This window comes from Cherax quadricarinatus, chromosome 28, assembly GCF_038502225.1.
Source record: "Cherax quadricarinatus isolate ZL_2023a chromosome 28, ASM3850222v1, whole genome shotgun sequence".
In the NCBI taxonomy this organism is placed as follows: domain Eukaryota; kingdom Metazoa; phylum Arthropoda; class Malacostraca; order Decapoda; family Parastacidae; genus Cherax; species Cherax quadricarinatus.
Window position 1 is genome coordinate 13,993,818 of NC_091319.1, and position 26,032 is coordinate 14,019,849.

General features: G+C 40.6%; 1 protein-coding gene across 1 annotated transcript in view; it reads right to left on the reverse strand.

Annotated features, from left to right (window-relative positions):
* LOC128693294 (ligand of Numb protein X 2) overlaps nt 1-26,032 on the reverse strand; it is a 172,883-nt gene that overhangs the window by 9,635 nt on the left and 137,216 nt on the right. Inside the window, exons 3-5 of the mRNA XM_053782898.2 lie at nt 23,343-23,583; nt 20,458-21,371; nt 19,406-19,528 (exon numbers count right to left, since the gene is read on the reverse strand). Of these exons, the coding sequence (XP_053638873.2) occupies nt 19,406-19,528; nt 20,458-21,371; nt 23,343-23,583 (1,278 nt within the window). The remainder of the gene's footprint in view (nt 1-19,405; nt 19,529-20,457; nt 21,372-23,342; nt 23,584-26,032) is intronic.

The following is a 26,032-nucleotide window of genomic DNA, read 5'->3' on the forward strand; positions in this document are numbered from 1 at the left end:
ATTACAGAGGGGGCCACTAGGACACCTAGCATGGCTAGGTGTCACTTATGGCTAAGTGACTAAATTATAGTTTGTGAGTTTAGCAATGTGAATGCTTTTGTTTTGGCACAATACATAGTTTCTATATTGGAGTATCACAGGCAAACTTATGACTAGTTAGGATTCATTATTTTAAGATTAAGATTCGTATTTCTGTGTTTATAGTCAAATGGGTGAGTGAGTGAGTGAGTGTAATTGTGAACCACCAGGTGGTTTTCATGTAGTTAGTTGACGGGGTGTATCAGGGAGATAAGATGTTTTCTAACGGTAGTTTTGAAGGTGATGAATGTGTCTGCAGTTCCAGAGTTTTCAGGTAGGGTGTTCCAGATTTTAGGGCCTTTGACATACATTGAATTTTTGTAAAGGTTTAGTTGGACACGGGGAATGTCATAGAGATGTTTGTGTCTGGTGTTATGCCTGTGGGTCCTGTCATAGCTATCAAGAAAGCATTTTAGGCCAAGGTTAATATTGGAATTTAAGGTCCTGTTCTCAGTAGTAGTACCAGTTCCTAGTAACCAGTTACCAGTAACCAGTGTACTAGTAGATGACTCACTACCAACCGTCTGCGTGAATCACTGACTGATTATTCATATTGCTGCTGACCATAGCAGGATTTCAAACACCCCTCACCCATAGGCACTTGAGAGTCAGTCGAAGATAGGGAGCAGAGAGAGGCAGGTCGGCTGTTGGCGCTTCCCATACTTTCCGTTATATTATACGTACTACCAGCCTACGTGAGTATTCTTACCCCATCCACGTTTTATCGAAAACCCACTTGACAAATGGTGACAGCGGTGTGGGCATGGATTTAAGGGTATTTCAGATGTTAGAAGACTGTTTGTGGGTTGCCGGCAGGTCAGAGGTGAACCGTGCCACCTCCAGCTAGCCGCTTACCCTCACTCACCTCCACCCCTGTGTACTCCAGCCTGCAAGCCAGTTGCAGCCGCTTTTCAAGCTTCCTGGCTTAGTTCGTGTGCTAATTGCTTCAATCTCCGAGGGGTTGACCCGGATTTTGCAATTAAGCCAGTCAATAAGCCAGACTGTGGAAGTGAATGCTAGTCAGCCTGCCTCAGCCTTGTAGACAGCCTGTACTGTCTGCACAGACAGCCCATGCTGTCTGCCAGCTTAGTTCATATTTCGCGCCACTCAGATGCTGCCCTCTGTAGACAGGCCTCTCGGTAGGCACGCCAGCCTGTCTGCCCTTGCCTCGCTCTCACTCACACAGCGGCCTAGCAGGAAGACACAAGTACTCCCAGCTCTCTCTCGTGGGATGGCCCTGCCCGGGCCATGGGCACAAACACACAAGCCCGTGTACCCACCACGACTTAACAATAAAGTAAGAAGCCTCCGAAGACGTATCAGTTACTCCCCGCTACCAGAACACCATATAATCCCTTAGTTATAAATGGTGGAAAGCGGTGGTCGCATCAGTTGTTTGCCCGTAGAGAGGAAGGAAGAGGTATGAAGTCATCTTCACTTCATCATCCCATACAAGAAGCATCCGTCTCTCAACAAGTTATCCTGATGTCGTGTCTGCACGTTTGAGCATCCAGACACAGGTACAAGCAGGATCCAGCCGAAATTTGCCGAAATTCTCCGAGAATTGTAAGTGACCCCACGCTACAGCGTCCCACGCTGTTTCTCAAGTCACGTGTTCAGCGTCACTTGTATGTTGCTGCTGTTGTTGTTCAGCTCAGCACAGCTGTTTCAGCAAGACAGAGGTGAGTTTTGTGATGATTTCTGCGTCCAGTGTGAGCTTCTCCACGTATTTGTGGGTGGGGGAGGAGGAGGGGGAGTGGCTGTTCCTCACCTTGCCCATGCTCGCCCTACTCACGCTCACCCGTCTACCATACGCTCACCACTGCCCACTCCCTCTGCTGTGTTTTCTGCTGTTTTCCGTGTGAATTCATTGCCAGAACTGTTTATCCAAGTGCCCGAGGCCACTCGAAGCTACGTAGACCAGCATGCCACGTAGATCACGACGCCACATTGGGTGTGGGCGATGTCACATAGATCTACCAGCCACGTGAGTCACCAGATGTCCCAGGCCTCATGCTGTGGTCTGCTGCCCGCATCACATTGACATCACCCACGATGCTGCCCGACTTCATGACGTCACGATGTCTGCCTGACGTCACCTCGAGATGTCTGCTGACGTCACAGTGCTGCTGACGTCACCTCGCGACGTCACATGATGTTTTAGTATTGTCGAGAAGACTGAGAGAAGATATATGTCGTGTTAATTAATTCCTTTCAGTCAGTGTTCTCACATGTTAGTGTACCGTATGTACCGCGGGTGTGTTTAAAGTTTCCGTGTGTCCAGTGAGGTCTGAGCCAGATCTGAGTAGCACCACTGTGTTAAGTCACCCGTGTGACCAGTGTGTTTGACAGCTATCAGACAGCCCCGAGTGACCGAGCCCTCTTGTAGAGAAAGCTTTTATGCTCGTCGCTCGTGATGTTCTGCAGAATCGTACCTGCAACGATTCCCATCGAGATTTGTTTCACTTCACCTCCAGACCTTCAGAATGCAGTTATATGTAGAGAAACAAGTCTGGGGACGCTTAGACTAACCTCTGCTATAACTTAACTGCTGAGAGAATGATACTCACCAAGCCGCAGTTAGCTCTGTCGGCAGGCGCTGTGTCAGCCTCATGTCACAAGCTTCAGTGAGCAGCCTGCACAAAGATGATGTCACTTGGACTGCTAGCTCTCTCACTGCAGTCTGGTGTATGATGTTGTGACTCCCAGATGTTTCGCCCAGTCGTCTCTGCCACGACTCGCTCCACAACTCGCTCCACACTCGCCGGCAGTGACAGCCCAGCAACAGTACCAGTCGAGAAGTGTCCTCCTGAGTCGCTTGCCAGAAGTCCTGCCCAGTTGCCGAGTTTTGTCGACGCCTCACTCGAGGGCACCAGCATGTCGTTCCCCAGGTTGAGTGAAACCTGCAGCGACTCCTACGATGTCTGCTTCACCGTTCCAGAGGAGACCGTACCCTGTTACGTCACAGCTCAGCTGCAGCAATGTCTCCTGTGTTGCAGTATCTGTCCAGACGCAGGAAGGCGTGCAGTGATGCACTTCGATGCTCACTGCCTTTGACCACGATGTTTAGCACACCCCACATGTTTTTTTCTTCCCTCCCTGTAGGAAGTTTTTTTTCCATGTTCATATGTATATATATATGTTTTTATTTTGTGTTCTGTGCCCTGTTCCTACGAGAGAGAGACCGAGTTTCTTTTACCACCAGTATTGTCGCGTCGGGACGACGCGCGGTAGGTGGCCGAGCATATGTAGACAGCCTGTACTGTCTGCACAGACAGCCCATGCTGTCTGCCAGCTTAGTTCATATTTCGCGCCACTCAGATGCTGCCCTCTGTAGACAGGCCTCTCGGTAGGCACTCCAGCCTGTCTGCCCTTGCCTCGCTCTCACTCACACAGCGGCCTAGCAGGAAGACACAAGTACTCCCAGCTCTCTCTCGTGGGATGGCCCTGCCTAGGCCATGGGCACAAACACACAAGCCTGTGTACCCGCCACGACTTAACAATAAAGTAAGAAGCCTCCGAAGACGTATCATTTACTCCCCGCTACCAGAACACCAAATAATCCCTTCGTTATAGCCTACCATCCAGCCTGTCTCCTGTCATCCACCTGCTCCTTCATGCTGTGTGCATCGTTACACATCTTCCAGTCAGCCATTCTCGTGGGTTAAGCCAGTCAGCCAACCCAGCTTCTAACCCAGCTGAGAGAGAGAAGTAAGCCATGCAAGTTCCTCTGAAGTATTGTTTCATATATCGCTTTGTGCTCCCAGTTGGATGCCAGTTGGATGCTAAGAGTGGTCTTCACCATCCCTGTGGCATAGAGTGGCTTACAAGCCACGTTCGTGAGTAGTGAGTGGCAGTGCACGCCAGTGAGCAAGTGAGTCACGCTCCCTTCACCCACTCACCCACTCTTCACTCATCTACCTGTGGTTTTTTTCCACCCTTGTACCGGGTCCTAGTACTGCTTTGGCTCACATAATTGGTCAAGATATTGTAGCTGGCGCCAGCGATAAAGCCAGTTATGTGAGTTCACCTAGAAAGCGCATTTCTTCCGCACAGGACGTCTTACCCTCATCACTAGTCACTCCGTCTACTACTCCAGACTTCAGTGATAATTTTCTGTTTAGAGACATTTTTCTTGCATTTAAAGACATTTGCGTGTGTGAGACATTTATAGTGAATTTCTTGTGTACTCTAAGCTTTGTGTTTTCAGTGTAGACTCAGTGTTTCTTTGACTCATTATTTTTGCAATATTTTTCAGCGTTATTGCTCATCTCATATTTTTTTATCTGTGTTTTTTTTTATGCTACTCTCTGTCTGTAGTAAGTATTATTCTGTAGTATACCAGTCAGTCACTCCGTGTGAAGTAATTCAATTTTTTTTTATCATTTTTTATTTATCTTGTGTTCTTTCAGCATTGTATTCTCCAGTATTTGTCGTATACCAAATTATCCATTTATTTCTATGTGTACCTTTTTTTCGTATGCCAGCAGTGTCTCATTCCCTAATCTTTTCGCAGACTTGTGTACCATTATTTTTGCCAGCAATTTTTGTCGTATCAGTCACAGCAAGATTTTGTTGTAAGAATATACTAAAAAAAATAAATAAGTGAATATATTGTGTGTGCCTCGCCACTTGTAAGTGTTGTGTGCCCCGCCACTTGTAAGTGTTGTGTGCCCCGCCACTTGTAAGTGTTACACTTCCAGTTTTGTTTCTTGTTTAATTTTTTATTCATATTTTTCATATTTCTTTGAACGAATTCACTCTTAGTGTAATTTCAATTTCTTTTTTAACATAAAGTGTTTTCTTTACTCTGAGTAAATTGTTTTGTCTAATTTACAATTAAGAGTTAAAGTGTTCAATCAGTTTTTCTTCATATTTTTATTTTATTATTTAACCTACATTTTCCCAGTGTAACTTTTATTACTGCATTGATTATTTCTGCACCTTATTTTGTTGCACTTGTTCTGCAGTGAATTATTTTTTTTTATTGTTATTTTTATGCATTATTATTCTCAGTTCATTATTGTTTGAGTCTTGTTTTTCATTTTATTATTTTTCCTGATATTGTCTTTGTATTATATTTTAATTTTGTTTATGCATTCTTAGAAAATATTTAAATTTCCCAGTTATCTCTCTTTGCATACAATTTCGTGATTTTATTTTATACTTTTTACATTTATTTACAGTTTTATTAGTTAATTTCTTTATTAGCAAGAGTACAGACAGCTCATTTTGCATTTAATTCAGTCTCCAGTAATATTTTTACTTGTAAATTTCAATGTACTATTTTTTATCTTGTCCAGCAGTCCTTTACATTGAGTTGTCCTTCCTCTTGCAGTGTATCTTAGACATTTTTTTTTTATTCTGCAGAATTAGTTGCATCTCTTTTATTTTAATTTTAGCATTTTGTATCATTTTTATTGTTCATTATTTTTGCCTTATTTGTTCTCGTGCAACTTCTTTGCCATTATGCCTCACATACCTTCAAGTGATACTTTAGTGAATGGCGACACTCAGACCTCTCAGGCTACTGCTGCTCCTGTCATCAGTCCTCATAGTTCCTTATTGACTGACAGACCGACCCAGACACTGAGACACTACAGTTTTACTCGTGATTCCCTTGATGCGTTACTTTTATTCAATGGTCATGTACATAGTCTTGAAGCATGGTTTACTGCCATTCGTTCTCGTGTTAATGCTCTAGTTAACGGTCCTCCTTCAGAGGAAAGTCTTATCAGACTTGTGAAAGAAGCTCTTCATCGGTCCCCTGCTGCTGTTCACGTTGTTGATCTCCTTGATATGCGAGACTTCAGGAATCTTACTAAGTGGTCACAATATGAGGAACTGATTCGTTCTTTCCTTGTACCAGTAAAAACAGCTGATCCATATGCCGTTCTTCGGGAACTCGTGAATGCTACACCCATGACTAATGAATCGTTGAGTGCATTTGCTGTTAGATTAGACAAACTTATATCATCATTTATCAATGCTGTCCAGTCCTCAGCTTTTGTCCCTGACGAGGATAAACCATCCACAGCGTCGTTTGCTAAAATAGCAGCTTTTGGAGCAATTAAAGAACTAATGCCGCCTGCTTCCGTGTGTGCTTATGAGGCTAATCCCCCAACTGTGACGATGGAACCCCTTACAGCCCTAAATCATGTACGTTCCTTGTGCCCCCAGGGTACTTTCCCATGTATCAAAAGTAATTTCACACCTATGCCTCAGTCTGCACCACCTCTTGTTTGTGCCACAGCGACAAATCGTGGTCGTCAACCATCTCAGCAATCACCAAGGACCAGTGTACAGAGTCATTATAAACCTCGTAGTATTCATAGTACATTCAGTAACCATAGTCAGCGGACTTGTTACAACTGTGGTTTCCGTGGCCATATTGCAATTAATTGTCCTGATAGTTACCCTAAGAGGCATCGTACTGATGATGAGTACCAGTCAGATCTTCCCTACTGTACTTATCATAGAATACATGGACATGACACATCTGAGTGCAATGCTCTCTACAACCTTCAGTACTCTAGGTCTTTCCGTGGCCGTTCCAACTGCAGAACCCGTAGAGGAAACAGACATCGTGGTTCTCAAAATAACCAGAACCAGGCTCATTCTTCCAATTCGGGGAAATTTGAGCGCCCCAGTCAAACCGTCCCATGGTGACAGTAGGTGATAATGAGTACACCATCCCCGTTCACAATTCCTTTGAAGCCTTAAGCAGTCTCGAGAATGACAATCCTGCTAATGATGTTGCTTCACACGTCTCTGATGTAGATGATTTTGGGGATGAAGTGGAACAAATCTTTTCTGATGACAATCCACCTTTTTGTTTGCACATAACTTCCAATGCAACCACAGGCCCTATAGTGCAAGCATCTGTTCATAATGCGCCCGTTCATTTGTTCATGGACTCTGGTGTGCAAGTCAATATTATCAGGTCTAGTTTGTTTAGGGATAAGCAGTTACGACATGTCCTTCTCATAGAACCGACTCATGTGTCCTCCCTTAGTGGAGTAGCTGGTTCTCACCTGCGTGTCCGAGGTCGGACTTCCCTCACTTTCTCTATCCAAGGTAGAGACTTCACTGCTTCCTTCCTTGTTGTCGACCAGATTACTTTCCCTGGTGACCTTCTACTGGGATTTGCTTCCATGCGAGACTTACGCATTGTGCTCGACCCTTATCGATGGCATGCCCAAATTGATGACTTGATCGTACCATTTTGGGGTTACCAGCTTGGATCCGAGATCTGCCATACTGCCGCAGAGTACGACATTCGAATTGAGTCCTTACAGGCCAGTGCATTTTCCAGTAGCGTACCCAAGCGGTCAGGCACTGATGATCCTGTCACTCCTGTCTGTGTTCCTGCAACTTCAGACTTGCAAGATAGTGTCCAGTTACCTCAAGTGTCCGTGGACACTCTGACTACCCTGAGTGCTGAGCCTATCCCTGCAATGTCTGCTAGTTCAAGTAGTAGTTTCTCCACAGGGGACGCCTTGTTGGAAAACGATTACTTGCAACTAGTAATGCCATCTCTTGTTGATGTCACATGCCGTCTGCAGAAAGACGTTTCTGTTGCGGCTAGTGCCCTCACTAGAGTGTCTGTTGTTGTTCCTAGTGTTCCAGATGGTGATAACGTCCTAGTTGACAGTGATTCCTGCAAAGTAAAAGGTCTATTTGTTGAACCATCCTTACATGTTGTAAGAGATAGTAAGATCCATTTCTTCCTAGCTAACACTTCTGGTCACAGTGTTCGTCTCAGAGCAAATACCAATCTTGTTGACCTTGTTCACTATCCTTACCCTGTTCAGGTAGAGGATGAGTTGTCACCTGACCAGTGGGTCGGTGCTATTTCTACCGGGGAGACCTCATTCACTTCACTGGATCAATCTGTTCCACCGGTTGAGGAGGAAGACATAGCTCCCACTGACTTCCCAGATGAAGTCAAGCGTTTGTTGACTCTGTTGAACAAACGTCGTAAAGCCATTGCCTTACCAGGTGAGAAGATGGGTATAACAAACTTATTGTCCCATCGTATTCCACTTGAACCTGGTACTAGACCTATCTATATACCTGCGTACAGAATGCCTCATTCACAAGTTGCTGTCGCAGAAGAATTGATCAATCAAATGCTTGATGATGGAGTTATTGCACCTAGCAATTCACCTTGGAATGCGCCCTTGATCCTAGTACCTAAGAAGGATGGTACTTGGCGCCCAGTGATTGACTTTAGGAAGTTAAATGTGAAAACTATTCCAGATCGCTTCCCACTCCCTGTACTGGGTGATCTTTTACGTAACATTGGAGATAACAAAGTCTTTTCAACCCTGGATTTGTTGCAAGGGTTTTGGCAAGTCACTCTTCACGAGGACAGCCAAGAGCTAACTGCATTCTCCACTCCTACAGGTCATTATCACTTCCTCCGTATGGCATTTGGATTACGATCCTCCCCTATCACGTTCTCAAGGCTCATGACTAATATCTTTAGAGGTCTCATAGGTAATGCACTTATGATGTACTTAGATGACATAATTGTCATGTCTAAAGACGTGGATACACACTTGAAAAGACTTGATGTAGTACTTGGTAAGCTTGAAGAAGCCAATTTAAAGATCAAACTGTCTAAATGTCAATTTTTCAGATCAGAAATTAAGTTTCTTGGTCATGTAGTCACTCCTAGAGGGGTTACAACTGACCAAAGTAAAGTAACTGCAGTACTAAATTTTCCAACTCCCAAAACTGCTGATGCCATAAGATTCTTTGTGGGCTTAGCAGGTTTTTATAGATCTTTCATTGCCAATTTTTCTTCTATAGCTGCTCCTCTAACCGAGTTGCTTAAGAAAGATGCTCCTTTTGTTTGGACCTTCCGTCAAGAAAGAGCATTCCAAACTCTAAAAGAAAAGCTAACATCTGTTCCAATTTTGAAATTTCCAGATTTTTCTAAGCCCTTCTATCTGACAACTGATGCTAGTTCTATTGGCATAGGTGCCGTACTAGCTCAGAAGACTGATGGCAAGTACAACGCAGTTGCATTTGCTAGCCGAGTCCTTACGAAGGCTGAACGTAATTATACAGTAACTGAGCAAGAAGCTTTAGCAATAGTATGGTCTTTAAAGCACTTCCGAGACATTATTTATCAGTACTCTGTTCATGTCTTGACAGACCATGCTCCACTGATACCTTTATTCCAGAACAAACAACCAACTGGAAGGTTAGCCAGATGGATCTTGACTATCCAAGAGTTCAATCCCACCTTTGAACACTTACCTGGTAAGTCAAATGTAGTCGCAGATGCCTTATTGCGACATGTTAGTATAGTAACTGCAGACCCTCCATTTAGTGCTGAGGATGTAAAGAATGCTCAACGAACAGATCCCATGTGGTCTGGTGTGATTCGATTCCTGCTCCAGGAAGATCTTATTCTGACTGTGAAGCCACCAGCATCCATCAGTGACTTTGTCATGAACCAAGAATTACTGTATCGAACAGCCGAGTTGGGTACTCCTAGCAGAAGAGTATACCAGTTAGTAATTCCACAGTCACTAGTGAATGTAGCCTTACAGCTAGTTCACGATGTACCAGGTGTTGCGCACCCTGGTATGGATCGTTCAGTAAAACAAGCCAGATTGAAATACTTTTGGCCTCGTATAGCAACTGATATTTCTGAGTATGTTAAGAAATGTAGTGTCTGCATGCAACATAAAGGTAATGCTAATGGTCCTAATCCAATCCAAGTGTATCCAACTACTAGCGAACCGTGGGAAAGAGTTGCGCTAGATTTGTTAACTAATTTCCAATGTTCCCTCCAGGGCAACAAACATACATGTGTTATGGTAGACCATTTCACCAGATATTGTGAGTTAGTTCCTATTGCAGATAAGACTGCCGAGACAGTAGCTAAAGCGTTTAAAGGACGCATTATCTGCAGGCATACCACCCCTAAGTCCCTAGTAACAGATAATGGTGGTGAATTCTGTAATGAGATTCTTGATAATTTGTGTACCTTGTACAAGATCTCTAAATCCACCATTGTTCCTCATCATCCTGCCAGCAATGGGTTAGCGGAACGTACCAATAAGAAAGTACTTGATGTCTTGAGAGCCACTATCAATCCCAACAGTGAAACTTGGGATGAAGCTATACCTGATGTGCAGTGTGCTATAAATTCTGCTTACAATGTTTCTATAGGTGACACTCCACATTATGCATTGTATGGTGTAGATAAACGTTTGCCTTATGAGTTGCTATATTCTAATCTGAAACCAAATTACAACCCTGATGATTTCATAGCAACTCGTACCAGCTTAGCTCAAAGTGTTTTTAGAAGAATCCGTGAAACACTTCATAAATCAACAGCAGAATTTACAAGAGTCGCAAACACTCGAGCAAAGCCATCCAAAATCAAAGTAGGTTCGAGAGTTATGCTGACTAACTTTAACAAAACGTCTGCAATGCCTAAGCTTGATCAAAAGTTTGTTGGTCCTTATCGAGTAGTTGAACATATCACTGGTAATAAGTATAAGGTTAGAGAAATTAGTACTGGTCAGTATAAAGAATCGCATTTAGATCATATGAAGTTAGTATGTGATGATAATGATGTTCCAACCCAGACTAATGTGACAGACTCTGACAATCCTCCTGATCCTGTACTCTCTACCTCTGATACTCAGTCAGACGATCAACCTGAATGTCGTTATTCCCTACGTACACGACAGGTATTGAGAAATCCTCAAGTATCATTTGTTACTTCCAATTCAGATTTGCCTCAAATACAGCATGAGTTAGCCAGTGCAACAGAGTTTGATCCTCCCAGAGATGACACTCATTCTGCATATATCAATCTCACCCTAGCAGAGTTGGGGTTAAATGTAAATAACCTGTATAGATGAATAATTACAGAATCAACTTATCAGTATTCAAGAATTTTTTTTTTGTGTTCACGTTCTCTCCGAATTCTGAGAGTTAACAGTCTAGATTTGAGTGCACCGAATCTGCCTTTCTGTTAAACACTTCTTTCTTTGTATATATTCCTTCCTCAGAATCCGTAGATCACATGAATACAGATCGATCGATCAAATTTTTTTTTTTATCACTTCTGTTGTGTAATCCCAACGTTGAGTTTCATTCGATGAGTTGTGCTATATTATACCTTGTATTGCATTACAGTTTTATTACAGTTTCAATTATGTAAGCTTCCATTCCAATATTCTACTTTTTTTTTTTTTTTTTTTTTCAACAAGTCGGCCGTCTCCCACCGAGGCAGGGTGACCCAAAAAAAAAGAAAGAAAATCCCCAAAAAGAAAATACTTTCATCATCATTCAACACTTTCACCACACTCACACATTATCACTGCTTTTGCAGAGGTGCTCAGAATACAACAGTTTAGAAGCATATACGTATAGAGATACACAACATATCCCTCCAAACTGCCAATATCCCAAACCCCTCCTTTAAAGTGCAGGCATTGTACTTCCCATTTCCAGGACTCAAGTCCGACTATATGAAAATAACCGGTTTCCCTGAATCCCTTCACTAAATATTACCCTGCTCACACTCCAACAGATCGTCAGGTCCCAAGTATCATTCGTCTCCATTCACTCCTATCTAACATGCTCATGCACGCTTGCTGGAAGTCCAAGCCCCTCACCCACAAAACCTCCTTTACCCCCTCTTTCCAACCCTTTCGAGGACGACCCCTACCCCTCTTTCCTTCCCCTATAGATTTATATGCTTTCCATGTCATTCTACTTTGATCCATTCTCTCTAAATGACCAAACCACCTCAACAACCCCTCTTCTGCCCTCTGACTAATGCTTTTATTAACTCCACACCTTCTCCTAATTTCCACACTCCGAATTTTCTGCATAATATTTACACCACACATTGCCCTTAGACAGGACATCTCCACTGCCTCCAACCGTCTCCTCGCTGCTGCATTTACCACCCAAGCTTCACATCCATATAAGAGTGTTGGTACTACTATACTTTCATACATTCCCTTCTTTGCCTCCATTGATAACGTTTTTTGACTCCACATATACCTCAACGCACCACTCACCTTTTTTCCCTCATCAATTCTATGATTAACCTCATCCTTCATAAATCCATCCGCCGACACGTCAACTCCCAAGTATCTGAAAACATTCACTTCTTCCATACTCCTCTTCCCCAATTTGATATCCAATTTTTCTTTATCTAAATCATTTGATACCCTCATCACCTTACTCTTTTCTATGTTCACTTTCAACTTTCTACCTTTACACACATTCTCAAACTCATCCACTAACCTTTGTAATTTTTCTTTAGAATCTCCCATAAGCACAGTATCATCAGCAAAAAGTAACTGTGTCAATTCCCATTTTGAATTTGATTCCCCATAATTTAATCCCACCCCTCTCCCGAACACCCTAGCATTTACTTCTTTTACAACCCCATCTATAAATATATTAAACAACCATGGTGACATTACACATCCCTGTGTATGTGTATGTTATAATGTTCAATTGTTGTGTACTTTGACATTGTATAGAATCAGCCCAAGCCGTACACCTGCCGTCTCTAGTTTGTATTAGTTGTATGTCGGGATGACATACATTAGCGTCACCGAGCTCTCAGTAGTAGTACCAGTTCCTAGTAACCAGCTACCAGTAACCAGTGTACCAGTAGATGACTCACTACCAACCGTCTGCGTGAATCACTGACTGATTATTCATATTGCTGCTGACCATAGCAGGATTTCAAACACCCCTCACCCGTAGGCACTTGAGAGTCAGACGAAGATAGGGAGCAGAGAGAGGCAGGTCGGCTGTTGGCGCTTCCCATACTTATCGTTATATTATACGTACTACCAGCCTATGTGAGTATTCTTACCCCATCCACGTTTTATCGAAAACCCACTTGGCACTGTAGATGTAGATTGCACAGTAGTAAGTGTGGATGTTCTGAACAGGGAGTAAGTTTAGATCTATGAAGAGTGGGGGGGGGGGTGTTGCCAGGGATGGGATTTAGTGATTATTCTTACTGTGGCTTTTTGTTGGGTTATTATTGGCTTTAGGTGTGTTGCTGCAGTTGATCCCTAAGCACAAATAGCATAGGTGAGGTATGGATAAATAAGTGAATGTGTGAGAAAGGCATTTTACGACATGTAGTAGCATATCTTGGAGAGGATCCCAACCGTTTTGGATACTTTTTTTGTTATGTGTTGGATATGGGTGCTGAAATTCAGGTTGTTGTCGAGGTATAGGCCTAGGAATTTGCCCTCATTATGTCTGGCAATTAGAGTGTTGTCAATCTTAATGTTAAGTTGCGCAACACCTGCTCTGCTACCAAACATTAGTGTTAAATGTAAGTTTATTCGCTGTCATCCAAGTCAATATTTTGAGCAGCGTTGAGGGTGGCAATATTAGGGTGAGAGATGACATAAGTCGTGTCGTCAGCAAAGAGAATGGGTTTCAGGTGTTGGGATACATTTGGAAGATCATTGATGTAAATGAGGAAGAGCAGGGAACCAAGGACACTTCCCTGCGGAACTCCAGTATCAAGTGGCCGTGTTGATGATACTGTGTCTTTAATGGTGACATACTGATACCTATTAGTAAGGTAGGATTTGAAATACGCAAGCACATGGCCTCTTATACCATAATGGTCAAGTTTGTGGAGTAAGATGCCGTGGTCTACTGTGTCAAAAGCTTTTCTTAGGTCAATAAAAATTCCTAGTGAATATTCCTTATTTTTCAATGCTGTGTAAAGCAGATCTAGCATTTTTACAATTGCATCATTAGTGGTTTTATTTTTCCTGAATCCAAATTGGCAGGGGTTGAGTATGTTTTGTGCCATTATAAATGAATATAGTCTCCTGTGCATGAGTTTCTCAAAGATTTTGGATAGCAATGGTAAGTTTGATATTGGCCTATAGTTGTTTACATCTGTAGGGTCACCACCTTTAAGAACATAAGAAAGGAGGAACACTGCAGCAGGCCTGTTGGCCCATACTAGGCAGGTCCTTTACAATCCATCCCACTAACAAAACATTTGCCCAACCCAATTTTCAATGCTACCCAAGAAATAAGCTCTGATAACTCTATCTACTCATATGCAAGTCCCACTCAAATCCAACCCCTCTCACTCATGTATTTATCCAACCTAAATTTGAAACTACCCAAAGTCCTAGCCTCAATAACCCAACTAGGTAGACTGTTCCACTCATCTACTACCCTATTTCCAAACCAATACTTTCCTATGTCCTTTCTAAATCTAAACTTATCTAATTTAAATCCATTACTGTGGGTTCTCTCTTGGAGAGAGATCCTCAAGACCTTATTAATATCCCCTTTATTAATACCCATCTTCCACTTATACACTTTGATCATGTCTCCTCTCATTCTTCGTCTAACAAGTGAACGTAATTTAAGGGTCTTCAATCTTTCTTCATAAGGAAGATTTCTAATGCTATGTATTAATTTAGTCATTCTACACTGAATGTTTTCTAACAAATTTATGTCCATTCTATAATATGGAGACCAGAACTGAGCTGCATAATCTAGGTGAGGCCTTACTAATGATGTATAAAGCTGTAATATAACTGCTGAACTTCTGCTGCTTACACTTCTTGATATAAATCCCAGTAATCTGTTTGCCTTATTAAGTATGCTTAGGCATTGCTGTCTTGGTTTAAGGTTGCTGCTTATCAAAACCCCCAAGTCCTTTTCGCAATCTGTATGGCTAAGTTCTACATTATTTAGCTTATAAGTCCTAGGGTTGTAGACATTCCCGAGCTTCAGAACCTTACATTTCTCTACAATGAACTGCATCTGCCACAAGAACTGCATCTGCCACATTGGACTCTTTAGAACTTGTTTCCTATTACTTCATTAAATAAATGTGTATGTTAAGTATCATGCTCTATTTGTTAACTCTAAGTTGTTTGTTCAACTAAGTATTAAGGTGATAGAGTAGGTATTGTTTTTGTTTTATTAAACAAGTGCTTGTGCGTAAATTTTCCTGAATACACACCCTTCTCACTTTTGATCAAGAGTACTGTATTAAATTTCTCTCAAGTTTTATTGTATTGTTTATATTAAAAACATTATTCCAACTGTGCCTCTGTGAATTAACCCTTAAACTGTCCAAATGTAGATCTACGTAGATGTGCGTAGCGCTCCGAACATAGATATACAGTGGACCCCTGCATACCGTTGGCATCACATAATGTTAAATCCGCATACCGATACATTTTATCGCTAAGATTTTGCCTCGCATACTGCTAAAAAGCCCGCTCAGCGCTATTCGTCCGAGACGCGTCTAATGTGCGGCCTGAGCCAGCCTCACATGTTCCGCCGGTGGCATTATTTACCAGCCAGCCTCCGCGGTAACATCCAAGCATACAATCGGAACATTTCGTATTATTACAGTGTTTTTGGTGATTTTATCTGCAAAATAAGTGACCATGGGCCCCAAGAAAGCTTCTAGTGCCAACCCTACAGGAATAAGGGTGAGAATTACTATAGAGATGAAGAAAGAGATCATTGCTAAGTATGAAAGTGGAGTGCGTGTCTCCGAGCTGGCCAGGTTGTATAGTAAACCCCAATCAACCATCGCTACTATTGTGTCCAACAAAACGGCAATCAAGGAAGCTGTTCTTGCCAAAGGTTCAACTGTGTTTTCGAAGCAGAGATCGCAAGTGATGGAAGATGTTGAGAGACTCTTATTGGTATGGATAAATGAAAAACAGATAGCAGGAGATAGCATCTCTCAAGTGATCATAAGTGAAAAGGTTAGGAAGTTGCATGAGGATTTAATTAAAAAAATGCCTGCAACTAGTGATGATGTGAGTGAATTTAAGGCCAGTAAAGGTTGGTTTGAGAGATTTAAGAAGCGTAGTGGCATACATAGTGTGATAAGGCATGGTGAGGCTGCCAGTTCGGACCACAAAGCAGCTGAAAAATATGTGCAGGAATTCAAGGAGTACATAGACAGTGAAGGACTGAAACCTGAACAAGTGTTTAATTGTGATGAAACAGGCCTGTTTTGAAAGAAAATGCCAAGCAGGACCTACATTACTCAGGAGGAAAAGGCACTCCCAGGACATAAGCCTATGAAAGACAGGCTTACTCTGTTGATGTGTTCCAATGCTAGTGGTGATTGCAAAGTGAAGCCTTTATTAGTGTATCACTCAGAAACTCCCAGAGCGTTCAGGCAAAAGAATATCCTCAAGGCTAATTTGTGTGTGCTGTGGAGGGCAAACAGTAAGGCATGGGTCACGAGGGACTTTTTCTATGACTGGTTACACCAAGCATTTGCCCCCAATGTGAAAGATTACCTAACTGAAAAGAAATTAGACCTTAAGTGCCTCCTGGTGTTAGACAATGCCCCTGGTCATCCTACAGACGTGGCAGAGCGACTTTATGGGGACATGAGCTTCATTAAGGTGAAGTTTTTGCCTCCTAATACCACTCCTCTCCTGCAGCCCATGGACCAGCAGGTTATTGCAAACTTCAAAAAACTGTACACAAAAGCTCTGTTTGAAAGGTGCTTTGTAGTGACCTCAGAAACTCAATTGACTCTAAGAGAGTTTTGGAGAGATCACTTTAATATCCTCAATTGTGTAAACCTTATAGGTAAGGCTTGGGAGGGAGTGACTAAGAGGACCTTGAACTCTGCTTGGAAGAAACTGTGGCCAGAATGTGTAGACCAAAGGGATTTTGAAGGGTTTGAGGCTAACCTTGGGAATCCTATGCCAGTTGAGGAATCCATTGTGGCATTGGGAAAGTCCTTGGGGTTGGAGGTTAGTGGGGATGATGTGGAAGAGTTGGTTGAGGAGGACAATGAATAACTAACCACTGATGAGCTGCTAGATCAACTTCAACAGCAAGAGGCCAGACCTGAGGAAACTGCTTTGGAGGAGGGGAGAGAGAAATTGAAGAAGTTGCCTACTTCAAAGATTAAGGAAATGTGTGGAATGTGGCTTAAAGTGCAAACCTTTTTTGATGACAATCACCCTAACACAGCTATTGCAAGCCGTGCTGGTGACTATTACACTGACACTGTTGTGAAACACTTTAGGAAAGTCATAAAGGAACGAGAGGTACAGGCCACTATGGACAGATAGGTTGTGCGACAGAAGTCCAGTGACTCTGAAGCTGGTCCTAGTGGCATTAAAAGAAGAAGGGAAGTAACCCCAGAAAAGGACTTGACACCTCAAGTCTTAATGGAAGGGGATTCCCCTTCTAAACACTAAGACACTCTCCTCCTCCCATCCCATCAATCATCACCAGATCTTCAATAAAGGTAAGTGTCATGTAACTGTGCATGCCTTTTTCAGTTTGTGTGTATTAAAATTAATATTTCATGTGGTAAAATTATTTTTTTCATACTTTGGGGTGTCTTGCACGGATTAATTTGATTTCCATTATTTCTTATGGGGAAAATTTATTCGCATAACGATAATTTCGCATAACAATGAGCTCTCAGGAACGGATTAATATCGTTATGCGGGGGTCCACTGTATGTTTCTTTTACATGCTTGCAAATGGAGAAAAATAAAGGTCAGAGTGCTACGCACGTGGACAAAGATCTGGGTTTAGACAGTTTAATTTAATTTATATTTAGAGTACTACCTTTTGAAAGTCTTAACATCTCTTTCAACACTTGTACTAATTATTCAGTGTAAAAAATTATGTTTCTGTATTCATTTTATAAGTGTTCTAACCATTTTTAGTACGGTACATGCATATGAAAGTTATGTCATTTATATGTACACCACTATCTTTTAAAGGACTTCTTTTTATTTGATTTCATGTGGTGTATGACAACACACTGTCTTTAGAAAAATGCTAATTTTTTTTTGAGTTTAGCACATTTTGGGCATAAAAGTCTACTTTGCATTGGAGATTAATTCCATGAATTTACTTGATACCTTTTCCTCACAAAGAATGATGAGAATTTAGTAATTACGTACTTATTTGCAGTTAGCTGCTGGGTTAACAATTTATTCTTTATTATCCACAGGAGCTGGGTTATGCATGTGGCATCCAGTCTTCAGAATTTAATTAGTCATACAACTTTTTTTTTTTTAAATTTCTTGTAAGTTTATTCAGGTATATTACACAAGTTAAGATTTTTACAATTGTATGTGTATATTTCCTAAGATACCTCAATAAAGTTTGTGACTTATTTTCACTGGAATCCTTGTAGCACTTAATACAGTACTTTTCTTGTGTCTCATCCCATTCTTCTATCACTCTGTGTAAGAAAACTTTTGCACGGTAGTATGTTTTCTTAGTTTAAGACTATCATTTTGTGTTCTCCCGGTTAGGTTAAGTTAGGTAAGATTTGTCAGGAAACAGGACAAGTGTTTCCTGATGTGGGTCTTAGTCATATGATGACCCACATTTGGAGCTTTTTGGTCATATGACTGAGGCCTTTTGCTGGCTTACCAGTTCATCCCTTTAAAAATTATGGTTATGATTATAACAATTTCATTTTTTCACCCCTGTTGATGACACTAAGACGTAAGCTTTCCCTATTTCATTCATATTTTTTATGACACATCGGCCAAAAAGGAAATTTTTAGTGTTTTCAGTCTTTCATGGTAACTCATTTCATTGCTTTGGGAGCCATTTTGCAGTTCAGTTTGGGATTTTATTTTTCCCATATTTTTAGTAGTAGACTTCACCTTATAATACTTGTTAAAATTTTAGCCATACATACGTTGTGATCATTTTTTTTTTATTTTAGCCTTTCTCCATCCATATATCTGACAGGGGTTTCATAATTAAAATTTGCAAATACATTATAGGATAGAAGTATGTAATTATTTATGTGGTCTTCTGGTAAAAATTTTTTGTCACTAATAAATTCCTCTCTGACACTTTTTCATATGTATTCTTCAAATAGCCTGTAGTTGCTTTCACCCATTTCCATGACATGGTACTTACCAACATGTAATTCCACCATCAGTCTGTCATTCCAGTTTTACTTATTATCCAGTTTTTCTTGTAAGGATTTAGTCATTTTCATTGCTTATTTTGCATTAAGACCTTTGCATCATTTGCAAACATAAACAAATACTAAACTTTTATACTTTTGAAATACTTATATGTTGCAAGCTATAGAAAAAGCAAATGCAAATAAATTCTTGTAATGTCATATATCAACTTTGGATATGTAATAAGCTCTTGACAATGACAAGGTTGAGTATAAAGAGCTATAAAGTCAAATATATGGCCATTTTCATTCTTCTATTATCTCTCAAATCCATAGTGGATTTTTAGCTCTCGAAGCTAAGCCCTGATAGCATTATCCAGAACCTGAAGCTTCACATACCTTGATGTTGCGGCACCTGCCAACAGGTCCCTGGGGGTTAATGTTGGCAATGTAGATGGGTGTGTCGCCCTCATTACTGTTAACACCACCACCGATTCTCATGCCTAGGCTCTCCCTCACACTCTGGAAAGGTGATTCAGCATATACATATATATAGACACACACACATGAAGGAAAAAAAAACTGAGGAAAAAAAAGCATCATGAAAGCAATAGAAGAGGACGACATGACCCAGCTGACAAATTTTCGGAGAACTGGGTGGTTTGCGAGAGGAAAAAAGCATCCAGTCAAAGTGATTTTTAAGGCAGAGTCAGCCCGAAACCGGATCCTGCAGGAGAAAGTGTGTCTAAGGGACAAACCAGAGTACCAGAGCGTGTCTGTCTTATTTCCATTGGGGTCCTCAATCTTGTCCCCCAGGATGCTATCCATACCAATCGACTGACACCCAGGCATCTACTTGCTTGCTAGGTGAATAGGACAACAGGTGTAAGGAAACAAGCAGAACATTTTCACTCTTGCTGGGAATCGAACCACGGACACTCAGCATGTGAAGTGAAAGCTTTGCCTACCAGGCCACGGGACACCCACCAGGTCACAGGACATTATTTATATATTTTTAATATACAGTGGACCCCCGCATAACGATCACCTCCGAATGCGACCAATTATGTAAGTGTATTTATGTAAGTGCGTTTGTACGTGTATGTTTGGGGCTGTGAAATGGACTAATCTACTTCATAATATTCCTTATGGGAACAAATTCGGTCAGTACTGGCACCTGAACATACTTCTGGAGTGAAAAAATATCGTTAACCGGGGGTCCACTGTATATATATTGAAGTTCTAACTCACCCCTCAATGCCTGGCAGTGCCACCTTATTAATTGTCTAATGTGTTAAAACTGTAGCAGTACTTATAAGAAAATGTTTTTTTAGAACAGTTTTTTTAGGTATACGTTTTTTAGAATGGTTTCAGCACTGGATATGATTCTACACAGAATTACAGTAGTGTTTAAGAGCATTTGTCATAACTACATAGTAGTTCATACTTACCTTTTTAATGGTGACATTTTTCTGCTGGAGTTGATGGTTTTCTGTGTGCATTAAACGTTTGAGTCCTGCCATGATATCAAGAGAATCTTCAGGAGAGCGAGCACCTCGTGGAGTTGCATGTAATGAAGTGGTGTCATGGTGTAAGTTGTGCTCTGATGATGATGAGTGCTGCTCGAAGAGGCCCGGCTCATGAGTAGGATTGATTGGCAAGTGGTGATGGTAGTGTTGAGGATTAATAGATGTTGAGTGTTGATGGTGGTGGGTTGAAGGTTGGTGGTGGTGGTGGTGATGATGATGATGATGATGATGACTTGATTCATTGTCATCAGTGTCAGATGTGCAATACCCAGGAGAGGAAGTAGTAGGTGAGCCACCCCTTGAGGGAGACCCAACTCCACCACCAGTCTCTGAAGGCAAATGGGTGCTGGGTGAAGACATCATGGATGACACAAGACTGTGGTCACTCAAAGAATCACAAGAAGCAGATCGTCCATATTCCATTGCACCACAGCCACTGTCACTTGCACTTCTGTGGTCTGCAGAACCCTGAAATTCATTTTCAGTTGCTGAGCTGTTGCGCCATGGATGTGAAGGGAAACTTGTGTATTCAGGAGAGTGTGCGGTCGAGTCAGAACCAGACACGAAGGCAACAGCAGGCCCACGGCTTACCACAAGGCTTACATGTGTGTGGCTCTGTTGTATGAGGCGAGAGGCATGGTCAAGGCGGGCATAACGCACATCAGCACCATTGATGGCCAAAATGCGATCGTGTGGGTGAAGGTGACCGTCCTGTGCAGCCACAGAACCCTCAAGCACTTCCATGACGAAAATACCAGGCTCAGTGCGTCGCCCTCCCAACTTCAGACCCAACTGACGGCTAGTTTCCTTGCACAAAGTTACTGCTACCATTTCACCTGAAAATAATTATGTATATTAGCATTCTGCAATAATTAAGGTGATCATTCACACTATAAGTTACCAGCCAATCTGCTGAGCATTCTAGGTTTTGACAATTTTTCACTGTAATTAAAATATTATACCCTTTCATTATAATTTACATAAATTGGCTTGAAAGTAACACATGCACAGGCTGATTTCTAGTGCTCTCAGAGCACAATATTCATATGGACATTTTGGTTAACTACTCATGTGTGACTAGTTAACGGTCCAAGTTGGACTGAAGTGTCATCACAGGTTTCATTTACCTATATTCAGGTTATTTGAATAATATTCATATGGCTAATACTGTAGTAACATTAAGAAAAATATAATATGTATTGCAGTACTCTATCTGTATTACAAAGAATGTTATTGCTTCTCATAATTTTATAATTTATTGTTCATATTTAGTGTAAATCCTAGGTAGTAGGTTGGTAGACAGCAACCGCCCAGGGAGGTACTACCATCCTGCCAAGTGAGTTTAAAATGGAAGCCTGTAATTGTTTTACACGATGGTAGGATTGCTGGTGTCTTTTTTTTTTCTGTCTCATACACATGCAAGATTTCAGGTGCGTCTTGCTACTTCTACTTACACTTAGGTCACACTACACATACATGTACAAGCATATATATACACACCCCTCTGGGTTTTCTTCTATTTTCTTTTTAGTTCTTGTTCATGTTTATTTCTTCTTACCTCCATGGGGAAGTGGAACAGAATTCTTCCTCCATAAGCCATGCGTGTTGTAAGAGGCGACTAAAATGCCGGGAGCAAGGGGCTAGTAACCCCTTCTCCTGTATATATTACTAAATGTAAAAGGAGAAACTTTGGTTTTTCCTTTTGGGCCACCCCGCCTCGGTGGGATACGGCCGGTGTGTTGGAAGAAGATTTAGTGTAAATATTTTAGCCTGAATTTGTTCAGAAATAACTTGCCTGTAAAATATTCTTCAGTAAATGTAAATCACCTGATAAATAGTTTATAGCCAATTTTTAGAATTAAAAATCATTATGTATTGGCTATACTACTTGATGTGTTTACAATAATATGGCTGTGCTTTATGTACCTCAAGATTGTAAGTATATTTGACATAGTAGATGACTTAAGGTCTCTTGTCATGAAGCGAGATAGTATTACATGCCAAGTTGGCCAGGTACTGGAAAGCAATACTAATTTGTTGCTGAACGATTTTACTGAAAATTTGCATGGTGTATTGGTGCTATTCAGTCATCTTAATATAAAATTCATTCCAACTGGAGTGACACTTGAAGTGTCATGGCTCAATTGTAGGGCATTCAGCTCACAACAAAAGGAACCATGTTCAGTTCTGGGCAGGGCATGATTTATGAGTAAGTCTCTTGTTTTCTGTTCTTGTTCACCTACAATAATATTTAATTAGATTTTAGGTGACTTTTGGCTCACATCCTGGGAAAGGGAACCGAAGGATTCTAATGAAAATAAACTACACTGCTTGGTTTTAAATTTAAATTCAATTTTTTATTTCTTTTATGCATGACACATAATGTAGTTTACATGTAATAAAATATTGTTAGGCACAAAAGAAAGCCACTAGTATGTAGTGCATTTTGGGCAAACTAATCCTAATGCTAAAAGACTACTTAAGAACTAAACATAGATTATTTAGTAGGATTTCTTAAATGTACAAAAAGAGAGAATTTCTTCAGTAGTTAACTGTTATATGCACAATAAAAAGGTAACTAATGTATGAAAGGTACAATTTTAAAAGTATGATTTGTTTCAAATTGCAGCTTGCCAATTCACAAGTACAGTACTGTATACATCATAAATACAAAATAGGATTGGGTAATGAGAGGTAAAGTGGTAAATTATAGAACTTTTTTATATTGTAAATTTTAATTCTGTTTCAGAGCAGGTATAGTATATCAACACTGATCAAAAGTATATTTGACAAAAGAAATATTTTACCCTGATGATGTGGAGGTGCACTTGTTGATTGAGGTGATGCAGCACGGTATGCTTCAATCCTCTCTCTGTAGACACCAAGGCGCAGTACTGACTGTGGGCGCCTGAGTGCCTGACACACCACCTGGTGTGTAGCAGATGTCATGTCCACACCATCCACCTCAATGATCTGGTCACCAGGCTGCAGGCGGCCATCCTGTGCCACTAACCCATCAGGAAACACCTCCTGCACCACCACACAGCGCTGCAGATGCACAATGCATTAATGTCTTTTAAAAGTATGTTGAAAATAGTCATTTGTGAGAGACAATATTTTTGAAAAAAATCATTGTAGATAAACAATTGCCTTATTAAAAAATCCAGAGTACATTATTACATTTTGAAGGACTCTTTATTAAATTAATTGGTGATATCCTTCCCTTCTTTGGAGCACTGCTTAGGCTAGGTAAAAATCATCAAAAAGCAAGACAAATGCTTACTGCATTTGTCTTGCTTTTGCAGTGGAGGGTCATATGATGTCCCTCCACTGCAACTTACAATCACATGACAAAGTCCTTTCCCTGGCTTCCTGGCCCACCCCATAAAAAATTGAAGATTAAATAATTTTAGACATACAGTAAAACCTCTCATTAACAAATTTCAGACAGAAAAACTGGGAAGACAAATGTTGGAAGCATAGGTTAAAAATTAAAAAAAAATTGTAATTCCAGATTTTGTCTATAGCGATAGTGTTCAGTTGTCTTCTGAAGCATCAGACCAAGGCCAATGATTCCATCGTATGTCCAGTACTGGCTAGAGCGGACATTCAAGACTGCTTCCATTGTTTTCTGAGCTGCAGGACACCCATGCCAGTTTATAGTTTGTGATCACTCATGGAAACTCGTCATTCAGTCTTCAATTTTCCCTGGATTTAGAGTATTATATGTGACTTTATTAACATATTAAGTAACATGCTATTAACAATGGCTTCTAAAGTAAGTGGTGGTGCCAAAATAAAATGTCTGGTTCTCAGTGTTAAGCATCTCAGTGGTATGGATATGTAAGGAATATGGGAGTAAGAAACAGTGAGTAATATCTGTAGAAGCAAGGACAAACTTACGGACTATGCTCCTAAGTTTAGTGTAGATGCTAATGGAACTTTACTGCTCCTCTGACTCAGAAAAAAGTTATTCTAAGTCAACATTATCAATCACAGTAGTTTACACCTTATCTCTTCACTATGAAATAGTGAGTGAAAGTACTGTAAATTACATACATTATATAAAATTACTTTACAGTACAATACAGTACTGATATTCAGATTCTGACATGAAACAAATTTTAAATTTTATATCGAGGACTTAATCTAGAAGGATACTCTCAGTGACTGAATTGTAAGTTTTGATCTGGAATTAATTTTGCATATGCAATGTGTTGTGAAATGAACCTTTTGAATAGTGCCCCAAATTCACCCCTGACTTTTAGTTTTGGAATGAATTTTGGATTATGTACAACTGACGCACTTACGACTTTAGTTTTAATTACTTTCTGTAATGATTTTTTTGTTTTCACTATTTTTAATGACTTCTTTTAGTAATGACATTGCTTTCTGTAATGACTATTTTTTTATACTTTTGCTGTTTTGTAATTGTCAGTGAGGGGCCCATGATCCAAGAAATGGGACTTACCCTCCCCTTCTTGAATCAAACCTGAATGCCTCCCAGGTGCTATATGACCCCTACTGGTTTAGAGCTTCCTCATGATTAAAATTAAATAAGCTTTTTGTAATGACTGCTTTTTTGTAATTACTTTTTGTAATAACTTTTTTGCATTTTACTTTTTGCAAGATGACTGCTCTTCCTTGTTGTACAGATTTGTTTGACTCATGAGTTTAGACAAATCTTACATTTTCATGAATCAACTGTATGTGTTTCAGTCACCGTCCCCTGTACTGCAGTGCCAACAAAGAGGCCTGGTAGGTGTATCTCAAAACCCTTAAAGGCATAGGAGCTGCAGTTCAATCCTTCAAGAGATGTAGGAGGTATAATTTAATCCTTCCAAGTGGTCCAGGATCTGGAGATCTGTATCATCGAGGCCCAGAAGCTGGAACTCAGCCCAGTCACAAGATATTTATAAAGTAACTTACTAAGAAAATCAAGAGACCATAAATACACATGTATGTGCAACATACCTCTGTGCATCTATCCATGTTGACTTTAACATGTTATAAAAAAGTAAGTTTTCTGTATTTTCCAGCTTAATTTTCATAATCTAGGAATGTGATATCTGTAGTTTTTATACTACATACATGTGTTAAAGGCAGCAAGGGGCTAGTAACCCCTTCTGTATAAATTACTAAATTTGAAAAGAGAAACTTTCGTTTTTCTTTTTGGGCTACTCTGCCTTGGTGGGATACGGCTGGTTTGTTAAAAAACAAAAAAAAGTGTTAAAAGTGTTAGTCTTACGTGCATATCACAGGAATCAATAGACAAATCTTCATAAAACTCATGGAATTTCTTCTATGCAAAATGATGTGAAAGCACATGGGTTTTTAAAAACATACATAATTAAGGCTTGATTCAAATTAATTTTGTGATTTGTATGAAAAATTAAATTCTCCAGAACAACCAAGATAATTATGTAAAAAAATTAATATGATGCAGAATTAAGGTGGCATCACATTGTTAAATTTTCAGCTTGATACAAGAATTCCT